This window comes from Phoenix dactylifera, chromosome 1 (assembly GCF_051530095.1).
Source record: "Phoenix dactylifera cultivar Ajwa chromosome 1, Ajwa_hap1_PhDact_Kaust_v1.1, whole genome shotgun sequence".
Classification (NCBI taxonomy): domain Eukaryota; kingdom Viridiplantae; phylum Streptophyta; class Magnoliopsida; order Arecales; family Arecaceae; genus Phoenix; species Phoenix dactylifera.
This window is the reverse complement of record NC_143190.1, coordinates 64,597,746-64,612,110: the sequence shown is the minus strand read 5'-3', so window position 1 is coordinate 64,612,110 and position 14,365 is coordinate 64,597,746. Positions and strand designations below refer to the sequence as shown.

At 40.1% G+C, this 14,365-nt stretch overlaps 2 protein-coding genes across 3 annotated transcripts; one reads left to right on the top strand and one right to left on the bottom strand.

Annotated features, from left to right (window-relative positions):
* Positions 1-5,517: 5,517 nt before the first annotated feature.
* Positions 5,518-6,531, top strand: LOC103697054 (eukaryotic translation initiation factor 1A-like). Its single transcript, XM_039128566.3, has one exon. The coding sequence runs from the start codon at positions 5,749-5,751 to the stop codon at positions 6,184-6,186; it is 438 nt and encodes a 145-aa protein (XP_038984494.1). The 5' UTR covers positions 5,518-5,748; the 3' UTR covers positions 6,187-6,531.
* Positions 6,532-11,060: 4,529 nt separating this feature from the next.
* Positions 11,061-13,559, bottom strand: LOC103697053 (bidirectional sugar transporter SWEET4-like). 2 transcript variants are annotated; one of them, XM_008778822.6, is made up of 5 exons: positions 13,428-13,558; positions 12,983-13,019; positions 12,483-12,861; positions 11,778-11,897; positions 11,061-11,541 (listed from the first exon to the last, which is right to left on the bottom strand). In XM_008778822.6, the coding sequence occupies exons 1-5, from the start codon at positions 13,468-13,470 to the stop codon at positions 11,356-11,358; spliced, it is 765 nt and encodes a 254-aa protein (XP_008777044.3). In that variant the 5' UTR covers positions 13,471-13,558; the 3' UTR covers positions 11,061-11,355. The 2 variants fall into 2 exon arrangements, with proteins under 2 accessions (XP_008777044.3, XP_088565682.1); XM_088709556.2 differs by having other exon boundaries at positions 11,449-11,897; positions 13,428-13,559.
* Positions 13,560-14,365: the final 806 nt, after the last annotated feature.

Sequence of the window (14,365 nt, the reverse complement as noted above, 5' to 3'; positions counted from 1 at the left end):
AATAAATGGGGAATTTTCTTGAGCTCCAACCAATTAGAATATTTACTAAAGCAACTAGAAGGAAATATAATGCTACAACTCATTAGTCTAGTTCATATAACAAATTAGACATGGGTTGAGGTTGCATGATTTAAAAATCACTATTGTATATATGAAAGCACTGCCATGAGGAGTAAGGACCAAGAAAGCCCTCAGAACTCTTGTTAAGAAACATAAACCCTCATAATTAACTAAATAACATTACCTGCTAAAAAACATGTTGATGTGTTTACATAATCCATCAAGCGTACACCAAACAATTAATATATGATTTATAAATTTGCCTTCCTTTTTATAATAAGAATGATTGCACGATATTCCACAAACATCAACTATGAAATTAGCACAAATCTATGGGCTTTTAGTTCCACCAGAATTGAGATGCTATATACGGGCATAGTTTGGTGTTGGAAACTATATAGTAGCTTGGTCTAATGCACCCTGCCAACAAACCTATTATAGAGGACAAAGAGATGGGTCAAAGCCTTGACTTGATGGCTAGCATTCTATTTGTATCCAATTAGTTAGACCTAACCAAATGAAAATTCAATTTTTACAAATAAGGCACAAGTCACTGCATGATCCATTAGTTTGCCAGTTCTCCCGTCCTTCTTGTTGTCTACTAATGAACAGATGGGCAGTAGTGATGCCATGAAAACAAGATGGAAGGTAAATTGCACCTCCCATGTGAACTTGTCCATAGAGTAGCATTGCATTTGAATGATATGATGCCAGTCAAGGGCAGAGAACAAGACAAGATGGGGAAAAAAATAATAGAAGCGGAAGGTTTTTTTTGTATGCTGCTCAAACAACCAAGTTTCCATTAAAAAAAAAAAAAAGAAAGGCTAGTTGGAGTGTATTATTTAAATTTTTTGATTCTATATAAATAACTAAGATCTACTTGGCAAATAATCGATGTAGGACCAAACACACACTCGCATGAGTCATCACATAGTCCCACTAGCATTCTGGTCATACGAAGAATCAAAATCTATTCAAATTTAATCATAAATACCACCATCGGCTCATGGTCAGCCTAAATATATTTATGCTGCGGTGTTTTCTGGTTCATATAGGCTATTGATCGGATCTGCTCTAATACTATTTATAACAATTCAAGACTTTATCTAAGAAGGACAATATCCAAAATTTACCCAACAAATAGTAATCAATGTGAGACTAAATATATGCCCATACGATTATTTTTTTTTTATATAGTTATTTGGGTTCACAGTTTTTTTTTTTTTTTTGTGTAGTGCTGCAATCAACTATTACATTAGAACTAAAATTATTTTTGTTATTCGATCAGCGGTACGTGTCTTCCATGGTATTTGTCTTCTTCCATGGTGAGAACCCAATCGTAACGGTAGAAAGGTAACGATTAATAAGATTGGGATAAAAAAGTTTAGATTAATCTATAAGATAATGTTCTCAATCCCGTCACTTTTGTTGACCCCATTTGGCCACGTTCGTCCGTTAGGGTCCGTGGAGAAGAGTTCGCATCCTCTATTTTCCTTCACGCCTCTCACGTGCAATCATCAGTCAAGCATTCCGACTGGTTGCCAAGATTTATGCAACGTGAGACATGAGACTTCTGGTCTTCAACAACAATATGGAAATGCTGCACGTGCCAATAGCGGTACCGTTGGCATCGGGCAACCGGTGAACTGGCGTGACATGGGGAGGGTCTAGATTACCGTACATGATGATTGATCATCGACAACAATCAGGCGGTAATCTTACGGTGCTTTCACCGCCTTTCTATATCATTATCAGAAGCAACAACCACAACAACCACGATGACAATGACAAAGACAACGCAGCAACAACAATAACAAGAAGATGTTAGGGAAACCGATTTCTCATCGTGTTACATGGTCAGTCTACAAAGAGAGCATACGCCTTCACCATACCACTCCAATTATTGCCCACATGATTGATAGGTTAGTAGAGAGGCTTGTCTATCCCTACATCGTCTATTTTGGAGACGAATGGCTCTTCTTTATTTCTCTGACATATTTTCAGAATAAATGAGAGCCATTCATGTTAGTATAGAATTCTACGGTGCAAAAATCAAAACGCAGAGAATTTGAACTCAGCCCCTACATGTTTCACATGTACTGCACAAGTTCTCTATTGCCAATAGAAAGGAGTGGTGTAATAATGTTGTAAAGCATCACTCTTAACAAAAACAGTATCCACAATTGGCATCTTTACTATATTGTGGTTGCTAGTCTTACTAATATATAGTGGAGTTACAGCATACAAAACCGTTTCCCTATGAAAGTTGATAATGGAGATGTTTTTTTTAAAAAAAATAAAAATAAGGTTGAGCTTCCAAGCCTTTTTTTTTTTTTGAGAAAAAGAGTTAGAGTTGAACAAATATTTGTAGCATAATGACATCATGGAAATGTATTACCAAGTTTACATTCTTTCTACCTTTGATAATAAAAAAGAGATTTTTTTTTTCTAAATAAGATGAATAAGATTGATCTGAATATATTGAAATTATGAATTATGGAAAAAAGTAGGTTTTGAACTTAATTTCTTTTTTTTTTTTGGTACACGAATCTATTTTCCATTGGTTGATGAATTGAAAACTTTGCAGTACCTATCGACTTTGCATGCAATGCCTAGAATTGCATTCTTTCAAAGTAACTTTTACCTTCTATTCTATTTCAAAATTACTAAATGGACGCCTTCTACTCCAAGCCTTTAGGCACTTCTCATAAAAAGAAAGAAAAGATGGAGATAAGCTTTGGGAGAAGCCTTTTGAGTAGGGGTGCATATGTAAGCCCAACCCGACCGAGCTGAGCTCAGCTCGAATCTATAAAGCATAGCTCTAGATTGGCCCGTATATGTTTTGGGCCAGCTTGAGCTCAACTTGTTTCAGTCTTAAAGCTTCAGCCCAATCCATGCTGAAGCTCGATCACCTGGTTCATTAGCTTGCACTTGGATGGGGAAGGGAAGATACCGATAAAAGAGAGGAGATAGCAATGATGAGATCGTATTGGATTAGGAGGGATTGTTGAAGATGTGGAAGTGCTACTTAAGAAAAGGGACGAGACTGCCCATCACCCCATCCTTCAAATCAAGCTCTAACCCTAACTCAAAATCACTAAGAGAGCACAGCAGCATGGTTGTTGAAGAAAGGATGGATGCTGGATCGGAAGAGCGGGAATAAGGTGGTGGAGGAGGCATCGAGAATTGTGAGGGAACATCCAAAAGGAAGTGGAGTAAAGGTGCTGGGACTTTGAGAGGGGACAACGAGAGAACAAAAGGCTGTTAGTAAAGAAGTGTTGTTCTTGCAGGGCAGGAGTGGAGGTGTAGGCTTCGTTATCAGAGATTCGGATTTTAGGGTAATCATGGCCGGGGGCTGCCACTTATTTGACACCTTGATGCCAGCAGCGGAGTTGAGAGCGGCTTGGTTTGGATTGAGCTATATTCGACATACTTTGCTGGAGAAAGAGGTTCTCTTGGAGGGTGACTCTGCGACGGTCATTGGGTGGATTCTACAGGCCTTGGGTGGGGTTGGCGATTACCACCTACTGCTGAGAGACATCCGAGCCATGGTTTGTGATGAGATTGTGATTTTGGCGAGGCATGTGTTCAGAGAGGCTAATGGGGCTATAGATTGGGTTACTTCCTTTATTGCTGACCATTTAAGGAATCACCTATGGGTGGGCGAGTTGAGTTGCATAGTGCTCTCTATAATGTATTACTTTTTGATTTTTTTGGTTGTATTCGTATACGTTATGTATGATACTTTTATTTTAAAAAATAGAAAAAAAAAAAGAGGCGTTGTTTAGAAGAGGCTTCTTGCAGGGGGGACATGCAAGCGTCTGATCTCTCCCCAGGTATAGTTGAAGATTGTGAACATGTGTTGCTCCTTTGCCGGACAATGTTGGCCAAGGCTGAATTGTATGTGTGGCCTGAGTTTTCTTCCTATCATCTTTGCCGGCCTTGGATGAATTCATTTCCCAAGCCAAGGTAGAGAATGGGCTGAAAGCTCTTGCTGCCTATGTAGCCTAGCTCATTTAGATTGCAAGGAATTAATGAAAAACTGTTCCAGAGGAACACAATTAGATCTCAGGAAGTGATAATAAGTTGCTGTCATCCTTGAAAACCAGTTACCAATTACCCCAACAGTCGACCGAGACACTAGGATAACCTTCAACCACAACCATTTAATTCCTACCCCAACTTCTTGGAGTGCTGAAAGTTAATTTCGATGGCTCGATCAGATGCACGATTGCAAGGGCAGGATTTATTGTAAGAGATCACCAGGGAGCTCTTCTTCAGGTAGCAGGCATTAAAATTCCTTTACGTCCGGTGCCCATGGCAGAACTAATAGCTACTTGGCAAGATTTGTGCACTGTAGTGTTCCACTTTAGAGCTTCTCAAATATGGTCGGAGAGAGATTCTTTAATTGTGATCTCTTGGATTAAATCTGTTTCACTGTTTCTACCTCCTACTAACCCTTTGCTGAAGTATATACTACAGCTGAAATCTTCCATATGGGCTTTTAAACTGTCTCATATCTATAGGAAAGGTAATCAACCTGCAGATTGGCTAGTATCCAAGACACCGAAGGGAGTTTTATTTGGCATGGCAGAGCGCATCTGCCGGCCCAGTTTGGTCTTCTTCTTGTTGCTGATGCCAGGGGTCTAAATTTCTCCATTTGTAATTTCAGGAGCTCCACCTCAAGTTGGATGCTTAGTCAGTGGGAGAAAAAAGAGTGGACAAGTGAGGTGGTGAGTGACATGCAGCCTACCAAACAACTACCAACCTTTTTGTCCCAACAACATTTCTAGTATATAGTTACCTATATATTCTAAAGTGTTATTGACCAAGTTAGATGGGTAGAAATATAGTTACTAGACAGTAAACAACTTTTTGTTAAAATCTGTACTAACCAAAACTCTGTCGATAAAAATTTTATTACCAACAATAATTCGAAGCAGGACCTTAGAGCTTCTTGGGCCAAGGTAAAGGTTATTGTTCCATGATAGAGAACAAATATATGATTTTAATCTAATAATTATATAATAAATTAAATATATATTAAGTTGAAACTAAGTGAGCTATGCCCAGCTCAATCTTGATTCATTTAACAAGGAAGCACAAAAAAATTGGCTGCACTTAATTAACCAAGTTAATTAATTTCAAGTTAAATTTTGAGATGAGCACACTCTCGAACAAGTCGGTGGTGACGGGGACTGCATGCAAGGTCTCCTCAAAACCCATTTACCAGATCAAATTAGACCCGTTCATCAAAGGATTTTCTTTAGAAAATGTGCAAAGTTCACCATTCTAGAGGTTTCATTTAGGTAGATTATAGGCTGGTGCCAATATTTTATTTTTTGATTTTGTTGGTCGTATTCACGTATGTGAGCTGCCGTTATAAATAAATAAATAATTAATTAAATAAAAAAAAAAAGGAAAAAGAGAAGAAAAAGAGCCCCGAGAAACGAAGGAAGTTTCCGTCGAGAACCGTGGCCACACATGAAGCATCCACCGCCATATAATCTGCTCCCAATCCCTACCATATAAAAGGCGGTCTCCAACCCCGACCTCCCTTTGGCCCCTTTTTGCGATCCACGCCCACAGGAATCCTTCTCTCAAGGCGGAGAGAAGAAAAAAGAAACAAAGGAGTAAAGAAACCGATCTAGGGTTAGGGTTTAGAGGGCGAGCCAGAAGAAGAGAGAGATGCCGAAGAACAAGGGGAAGGGAGGGAAGAACCGGAAGAGGGGGAAGAACGAGGCGGACGACGAGAAGCGGGAGCTCGTGTTCAAGGAGGACGGGCAGGAGTACGCCCAGGTGCTCCGGATGCTCGGCAATGGGCGCTGCGAGGCCATGTGCATCGACGGCACCAAGCGCCTCTGCCATATCCGCGGCAAGATGCACAAGAAGGTCTGGATCGCCGCCGGCGACATCGTCCTCGTCGGCCTCCGCGACTACCAGGACGACAAGGCCGACGTCATCCTCAAGTACATGCCGGACGAGGCCCGCCTCTTGAAGGCCTATGGCGAGCTCCCCGACAGCACTCGCCTCAACGAGGGCATCGCTGGAGGCCTCGACGAGGAGGACGAGGGTGCTGGCGACGACTATATCGAGTTCGAGGACGAGGACATCGACAAGATCTAAGATTCTGGTGGTCCACCCATCGACCAGGGTTTGAACCATACATTACAATCAGCTATATCCTTCTTTCTGATGAAGTTCTTGTTTGAAGTCTATCTTTTCTTTTTTAATTTTTTGCCTTTCATTATAAGTAAGTGATGACAAGATGAGATCTTCTTACAAGGTAATGGATTTCTAGTTTTCAGGATGGCCGATGATGGATCTAAGAATTCCCATGTATAATTGTTTGAGTTTTATTCTTATGTTGATGGTGATGTGTCGTATATGGGATTCTAGGGTTGTTCCTTGTATCAATAGTCTGTCTTTAGTGATTTGAATAATGGTTATCAAGTAAAATTTCCGTTTTTCTGTCTTGATGTTGTTGAATTGAATGCATTCCAGAAACATAGATTATAGTTGTATTAAGTGTGAAAACTTTGATGTTTCCTGATCGTGGAAAGTTCAAAGTGGGAAATTTTTTGTTATCTGATTGTAGAAATTTCTTTTTTTTTTTTTGGTAAGAAGGAATCATCTTTTAGTCATTACTAGCAGTATCTAGTGTTTTAGCCAGAGTGTCAAACAGGACATATTATTGGAGGCCTTGGCATCAGATATCTAGGTTTGATGATCTTGACTTAGATTGCGTGAAATGAGATGATGAATCTTCGGCTATGATACAAAGATATTGTCATTGGAGGTTTTGGAATCTAAATCTGTTCTAAAGATGTAGAACTAATGGTCCAAAAATCAACTTAGAGCCATATACGCTGTGGGGCTGCCTATTGATACTGAAGGGTATTATTGTTGGAATGAACCAGTAAGTGCTCCAATATGGGTAGAGTTTCATAATTCTAAACATGCCAAAGAATGTATTGGAACACTACATCTTAAATTTATCTGGATCAGCAATGTGCCAATGATATCATCTTTGACTAGTTTCATGTTGGTTTAAAGAAGTTGGTAGATTATCCTGGTCTTCTTGGATGGTAGTTTGTATAACTCATTCCTTTATCTAAAGAGTATAATATATTACAAGGGTCTAACTGTGACCTGTGAGATAAAATATCTTTAGAGATAGAAATATTGTGTGACTATGAGCTCGAGGATGAGAAGTGTTTTGGAGCAAATGGCTTGGTATGATGGAGCTATATTTCTGATTTGGAACAAGGACTCTCCTGTATGGAGAAGGGATGAGGAATCTAAGTTTCATCACTATTTTCTAGGTGATGGAGTAAATTGCTGAAAAGCTTATTTGGGGCCTACTTTCTGCCTTTGGTGTTATAGTAGCTAGAAATGCCCTAATGTTTCATTGGAGAAATTTTTTTGAATTGAGAAGCATGCACCCTCAAAGACTCATATGATCCACTCCTTGTGCTTTGTGTGATGCATTGCCATCTTAGCTTTAGTTATGGCCAGAACTAATACGCAAATTTGAATTAAAAAAAGAGCACGATTCAATCACATTCGGAGAATAAGTATGTTTAAATTAGTAGAGAGTGAAAATGAGAAGAACTTGCAGTGACTGGAGTTTGGAATATGGTGAATATAAGGAAATAAAGGTATTGTCATGCATGCAAATGTTCTTCATAGCTTGTCCTGGCAGATTTTCCATCTAGTGTTTGTGGTCGAATCTGGAAAAATTGACATACATTAAGGGTGGAGAAGTTGACAGATAGCATATCTATTTTGGCTGTCTTTCTTTCATTTCATCGAAGTTAAGTGAAACGTCTATCTGTTTCAATAACCTTGATAATTATCTGAAAAATAGTTTTGAAGTATGCTGGCCCGAATCCTATAGGAAGAAAATATCAGCAGATCTTTTTTTTTTTTTTGCCTATGGGATTCGCACCGGTCTATTCTAAAGCTATTCTTGGGTACCTATGAATATAGGCCTATCGCAGCCTATAATTCTCTGATTTTGCTGGTTATACTGGCCCAGTGCACGAATTCAATAGAATCTTCGGCCAAATTATCAAAACAGTTCCTTAAACAAGCATTTGAGGTGTTTGTAATGCTTCTTTATTTTTCTGTAGATCAATTCTAATACAATCAAATGGAGGAATAAAAGGCCAATGAAAATAATTTGATGGCAGTTTTTACTGTGCAAAGAATAAAGCGTGCTTGTTTATGTTTTCGTGAAAAAATTTGGTTGGGCCGGAGTGGTCCGAAGTTACTTTTGCCAAAGCGGACTTAGGTCCACCCCATTATTTAGTCCGTGAAAGTGAGTTGCTGAAGTCACTTTTGGTCCTGAAACCCATTTCCCCCACTTTTTACCAATTTGTACTAAAAAAAAAAAAATCCATTTTCAGTGACTTTGGCCTGTCGTCAGAAGCTGCGAGCTTTTCCTCTTCCTTTTTCTTCTTGATTACGATCACCATGCCTCTCCTCTCCTGACCGTGGTGCCCCCACCTCCCAATCCCCCTCCTCCCTGCCTTCCTTCGATACTCGGTTTTCTGGTCTGTGGTCTCCACCCGTCTCACTGATGCCTTCCTTGGCCTCGATTGGCCTCGAGCTCCTTCTTGTCGACCGGATCTTAGTAGTGGATGATCCTAGTAGTTTGTGAAAAGATTCATGGATTCCTGCAGCATTGAAATCTGTGAAAGGCATTGCAAAGAAACTGATGTTTTACTGCCAGTAGTTATAAAACTCAACCTGTTTGATGATATGTTTTTTTGCTGATTGTTGGTGGAAACTTAACCGGTTCCCAACCGGTTATTCCGCGTAATGCCCCCGCTCTCTCGCCCACACATGTCTGCTCCCTCTCCGATCCCCGGCCTCAAAATCCCTTTCTTCTCTCACGGCGGCACCACTCTCGTGCCACACGTGGTCAACACCATTGGCGCCTTTCTGGTCCGCAGGATTCCTCCCCTCCCTCACGAAGAAGAAGGAGATCGCGAGCCACATTACCTCATTCATGCACGCTTTTGTGAACAGAGGTGGCGGTGAGGTCGAGGAAGACCTAGGTGCCTATGGGCAGCTGGTACGCACGATGCCGGCGATGGTGGATAGCAGACGCCACGGCAGCGGCGCCATGGCCATCTAGTGTTTATATTACTCAATATAAAAATGAGAAGAACTTGTGGTGACTGGAGTTTGGAATATGGAGAATATAAGGAAATAAAGGTGTTGTTATGCATGCAAATGTTCTTCATAGCTTGTCCCGGCAGATTTTTCATCTAGTGTTTGTGGTCGAATCTGGAAAAATTGACATACATTAAGGGTGGAGAAGTTGATAGATAGCATATCTATTTTGGCTGTCTTTCTTTCATTTCATCGAAGTTAAGTGAAACATCTATCTGTTGCAATAACCTTGATAATTAGCTGAGAAATAGAAAATAAATCCATCTGAGGAAAGAAATCTTTGTGTGGGTGAGCTGGTTTGGTTGTTCTTATGTTTTCCCTTGGTTTTCTATGCAGCAATGCGGAGTAAAATAGAAATAAGATAAATCTGATAGCATTTGCTAACTGGATTAATGGTTTGGTGCTTGATTTAACAGAATATAGGGGCAGGGTTGATCCTGTGATAGCTTTGTTACATTCTGCTGGTGTTATAAAATTTGAGGCCATTACCCAGTTATGGTCCTGGCAATTTGAGGTCCTGGGAGGGGTGAACTGGGAGTAGAACTAATCTTTGGCATTTTTTTTTTGCACAAATTGGCTGCCAATAGCTCCTAACTGGTTGATCAGATGTTCCTATATAAAAATTATTAGATGCCTATCCTTGAGGTGGTTGGTCAGATGATGTTAAAATTTTGCGTTAATATTGTTTCTTTGCTTATCCTTTGTTTTATATCCTCATCTACATCATGCATTTGCCCATTAGGAAGATATATGAACCTCTGGAGGTTGGTAGGAAATTCATGAGGGGAAATTATAGCAGATTTTTGAACTTGATCATGCAGGATAAAGAAGAAATATATTAAGTTAGTAATAGCTATTTCTGGTACATTGGTTGATGTATATTATGACTTTGGCAGCAGCCTGATGGTGCATGGTTGTAGATTCTGGATTATTTTGCTTCAATATGTACTTTAAATGTTTTGTTTATATTAGTTATATCATAAATAACAGAATTGCAGAGTAGCGATGGCTATACTTATTTTCTCTTGATGTATTTGCCTCTTAAATTTTCTTTGGTCTACTTAGGATATGTAGTTTGAGTTATAGGGTCTCATGATGAATTCTAAATTAGATTATAAACTTTTGTAGTGGGTGCACAAAAAATATCAGTTTAAAGATATTGCATTCTGTTTTTAGCCTTTCATTTGGTATGAGTTTGTCTTCCTTGGGTTCTTTTTTTTCCAAATTGTCTTTCTTAAATTTGAATTAATCTGTATTCCTGAAATATATACATAGTTCTGTAGGATCCTAAGGTGCTGAGTGGTTTTTCCAAGTCTATTTTTATGTGATTTGATGGTGAATGTAAGTATTCATCATTTGAATTTGGCAGGATGATGTGGTGTTTCTCCTGGTTTAATGTGATGTATCTATATATTGCTTTCACGCCAAGATTTAAGTATGAGAAACTTATATCTCCAAAGATAACTGTTTATCTTATATATTTGATTTGAGAATCCAGGGGATGTATGATCTTGAAGGAGCCTATTTGAATCTTTTTTTCTCTTGCACGATCATTCGTCAAGATATTTTCAGAGTTTTGAGTTGATGTAAGTTGCAAGAACAAGTTCTCTCGATTTGTTAAATCTGCATTATGGGTGGTGTATGCTTTTTGACTGTTACTTCTGATCAAACCAAGCTAGTGGCTTTGGTGTTGATCAATTTACTGTGCTCCCAGATTTGTTTATTTTGGCTGCAATGATGCACCACAAGCTTTCAGAAAATGATGGCATTCAGCTGCGGTGCATAATTGCAGACACCGTGCATACTATCTGCAAACATGAAATCCAATGTGGCTTCCATAGCATCCTAAAAGTATTGAAGTTCCATGTTTCTTGTAAGCATGGAAGAGATTTGGCACAGAGATTTGAAAGCATGAGCAGCTCAGTTCTGAACTCCTCCAGAATTAACGACGAACGAAACCGATGTCTTGGTTGAGATGGAAACCTAGCCGGTGTCGTAAACAAAAAAGACGGTATAAAACTACGACACGGAGAACAAAAAACCGAGACACGGTTAGCAACAAGAAAGTGGAAATTAGCGACCGGTGTCTGTGCTGCATCATGTGTTCTGGGTCTACGGGTGATGGCCATTCTGGGTTTCCTTGCGGGTCTCGTTGGTCTCTCCCATGGCGACCACCTCAACCAAACTCAGCTCTGCCTTGCTCCTCCGAGCTTCAATCTGTCTCCTTGTGGATTTGTGATACGTGGCGTGTAGAACCAGCTGAGCTACTGCAAATAACACTCCAAGGGCGTTGGGTATCTGGGGACGAGACAAAGAAACCCTGTTATGCTTATAGGCTAGGCTTAAAATAGATGAGTTTGTTGTTTTTGTCCCCGAATTGGGGGGTCGCTGTTTGCACCGCCAAGAACGTAATTTGTTTCAGTAGTAGCGTTGTCAACTTGTCTTTGTTCTTGGACTGAACTGATGGAGCGAGCCAGTACCCCCAAATTGGTTGGTTCTTGGTGCACGAGAGAGAGGGAAGGACGAGCACTTACAGTGATGAAAAGGTCGAAACGAATGAGAGCATAGGTGGTCCAACAAGCGCCATTGAAGAAAGAGGCAATTGAGAGGAAAAGAGGCATGTACTCCACGCTCTTTGTCTGAATCACCAGTCTCTGCACCCATCAAAAAACACAACCCAGCCCTCATTCACAGAAAATCAATGTCCCAAAAAAAAGAAAGAAGATTAACTAAAAGAATGGCTCACATTTTTGTTGGTACAAGAAATAGTGGCCTATATTTCTTGACACTAGGTTGGGCAAACATCCTAATGTGTATGCATGTGCGCAAGCATCAGTTCCATGCAAACTATAGACATCTTAAGCAGTTGCTGTGCCATAAATTAAAGCTATAAACATAACCGAAACATAAAGGGAAGCGCTAGTGAAAGCACTTCAGTGCCACACTGCCACTAGCAGAATTAGAAACTCACTCCCCTACCTGAAATCGCATGGGATATAAGCCTTGCAATTAAACCACTAACTAAAACCAAGTTTCAGAGTCTCTTGACCCTATTCCACCTAATTGGTAACTGTACCTAGCCCTGGCGCGACATGCATGTATATGAACACAAACACAGAGAAAAGCTGCGTTCTATGATTAAATTGACACCAAAGAGACTGCCGTTCCCTTTTATCTTATAGAAGGATGATGGTGGTGCTATGAACTATATTACCAACCGTTTAACTACCCAAACATACCATGACCGATAACGGAGCGGCGTACATCATGGTGCCGAAGAAGACGCAGAGAATTCCAACGATCAAAGTGCGGCGGTCGTAGTCGGGGGCGGCCTCAATGACGGAGAGAGCCACGGCGGCCACGAAGGCGATCTCGGCGAGGAGAATAAGGAGCACGCGAAGCCTTCGAGGCCCTTCGGAATAGAGGATGAAGAGGAACACATAGAAGAACTCTATAAGGGATCCGGACCCATTGATGGTCAGGACCAGAGTGCTGCCGGGGTGCACTAGAGGCAGCCCGTACACCACCCAAAACATGCAGTTGAGAAGGGTGGCAAGATATGGGGCCGGGGAGAATTGTTCCACTGAACCCTTCTTCCATATCCTATAAAAGGTTGGCCTGAGAAAGAGAGAGAGAGAGAGAGAGAGAGGCTAACTTAATTAATTAGTTCTTTCGTAGACCTAGAAAACTAAATTAATATCTTAGTCTGTGAAGCTTTGAGTAATTAATTCGTGCTTACACTGGAGACAAGAACAAGCCTAGTGCTATAACATTTCCTGCACCAGAAAAAAAAGGGTCAATACAGCATTAATAGAGTGTGTGTGTGTGTATCCAGACAAAACAGAGGACCATAATCTGAGATTTTATTTCTTTTGGTGCTATGAGTTGCTAGAATACTTGGATTGCAACAGTGAATAGTCATACTTTGAATCATATTTTCGCAAACTTGTGATGAGAATTATCATCATTTGTAATTTAAGTCACTTTCCACCAATAAATATTATTAGAATTGCATTTTGCTTGATTACTCCGAGTTGTAAATCAACATAATTCAAATTCGTAAAAGGAATAAAAAGTCCAAAGAAAGCAGTGCCAACATAATCATAGTAGTAAAAGAGAGGACTGTACTATAAATATTTCAGGGAAACGACCGTTGTGAAGTAGAGAATAATGTCTTGACTGACCTAAAATCCCCACCGCAGTGCGGATGGCGTCTGCCGAGACCATGGCTGCGAGAGAAACCTGCAACAGTTGTGAGTCCGCAGGGTATGATGATGGCTTTAGGAGTGAGGGGTGGGGGTGTTTATATAGAGAAGTTTCATTTGGCTTCGGCCTCTCCCTCCCACTTTTTGGTCATAACGTTCTACCAGAAGCTTTGAAATCCGGTTGGTTAAAAGTATGACATCTTATGGCCCACTCTTTTCTCCTCTCCAAAACTTTGCTCATTTCCCAATAGAAATCATTTTCCATCTGTGGTGCATGAGAAATGCATCTAGGAAATTAGCCTCTTCTCAGCGTGCTAAATGTTACAGGACCTGTCCTTGGTCAATTTAAGCAGCGGTCCTCATCCATCTCGCTGCTGTGCTATAATGAGAATGGTGGTGTTCTAATGGCCTGTTTCACCATGTTATTCATCGTCATTCTGGTGATGTAAGTTGAGAAGTACAATGATTTCCATAATCTTAAAACAGCAGTGTCGTTTTCGGAGGGATTAATGACTCACTAATTTTGCTGAATCACATGTCCTAGATTTACTGCAGGACTTTATAAAAGTACTGAAACGCGACAATAATTGATTGTAAGATCTTACCATCAGATTAACCCGGAATGAGTTGATCCATCTAGGGTCCATTTACCATTTGAATTGGATTTCTTTTAAAAATAATTTTTCAGAAAAGATCGATGAATTAAAGTTATCCATCAATTTACTCGCTTCTGTTGGAGCAAGAATGAAATCTAAAACATATTGTGAACTAACTTATTAGGAGATTGAAACACCAAAGAGGCAATATAGAGTAATTCATCCACTTTTTGTGTGAGCTTCCTTTCTCCACGCTTCATGCAGGTTTCGTGCCTCGTAATTTAGTGCCTCGGTTCTTGGCATTTGTAAGCATTCAAGTCA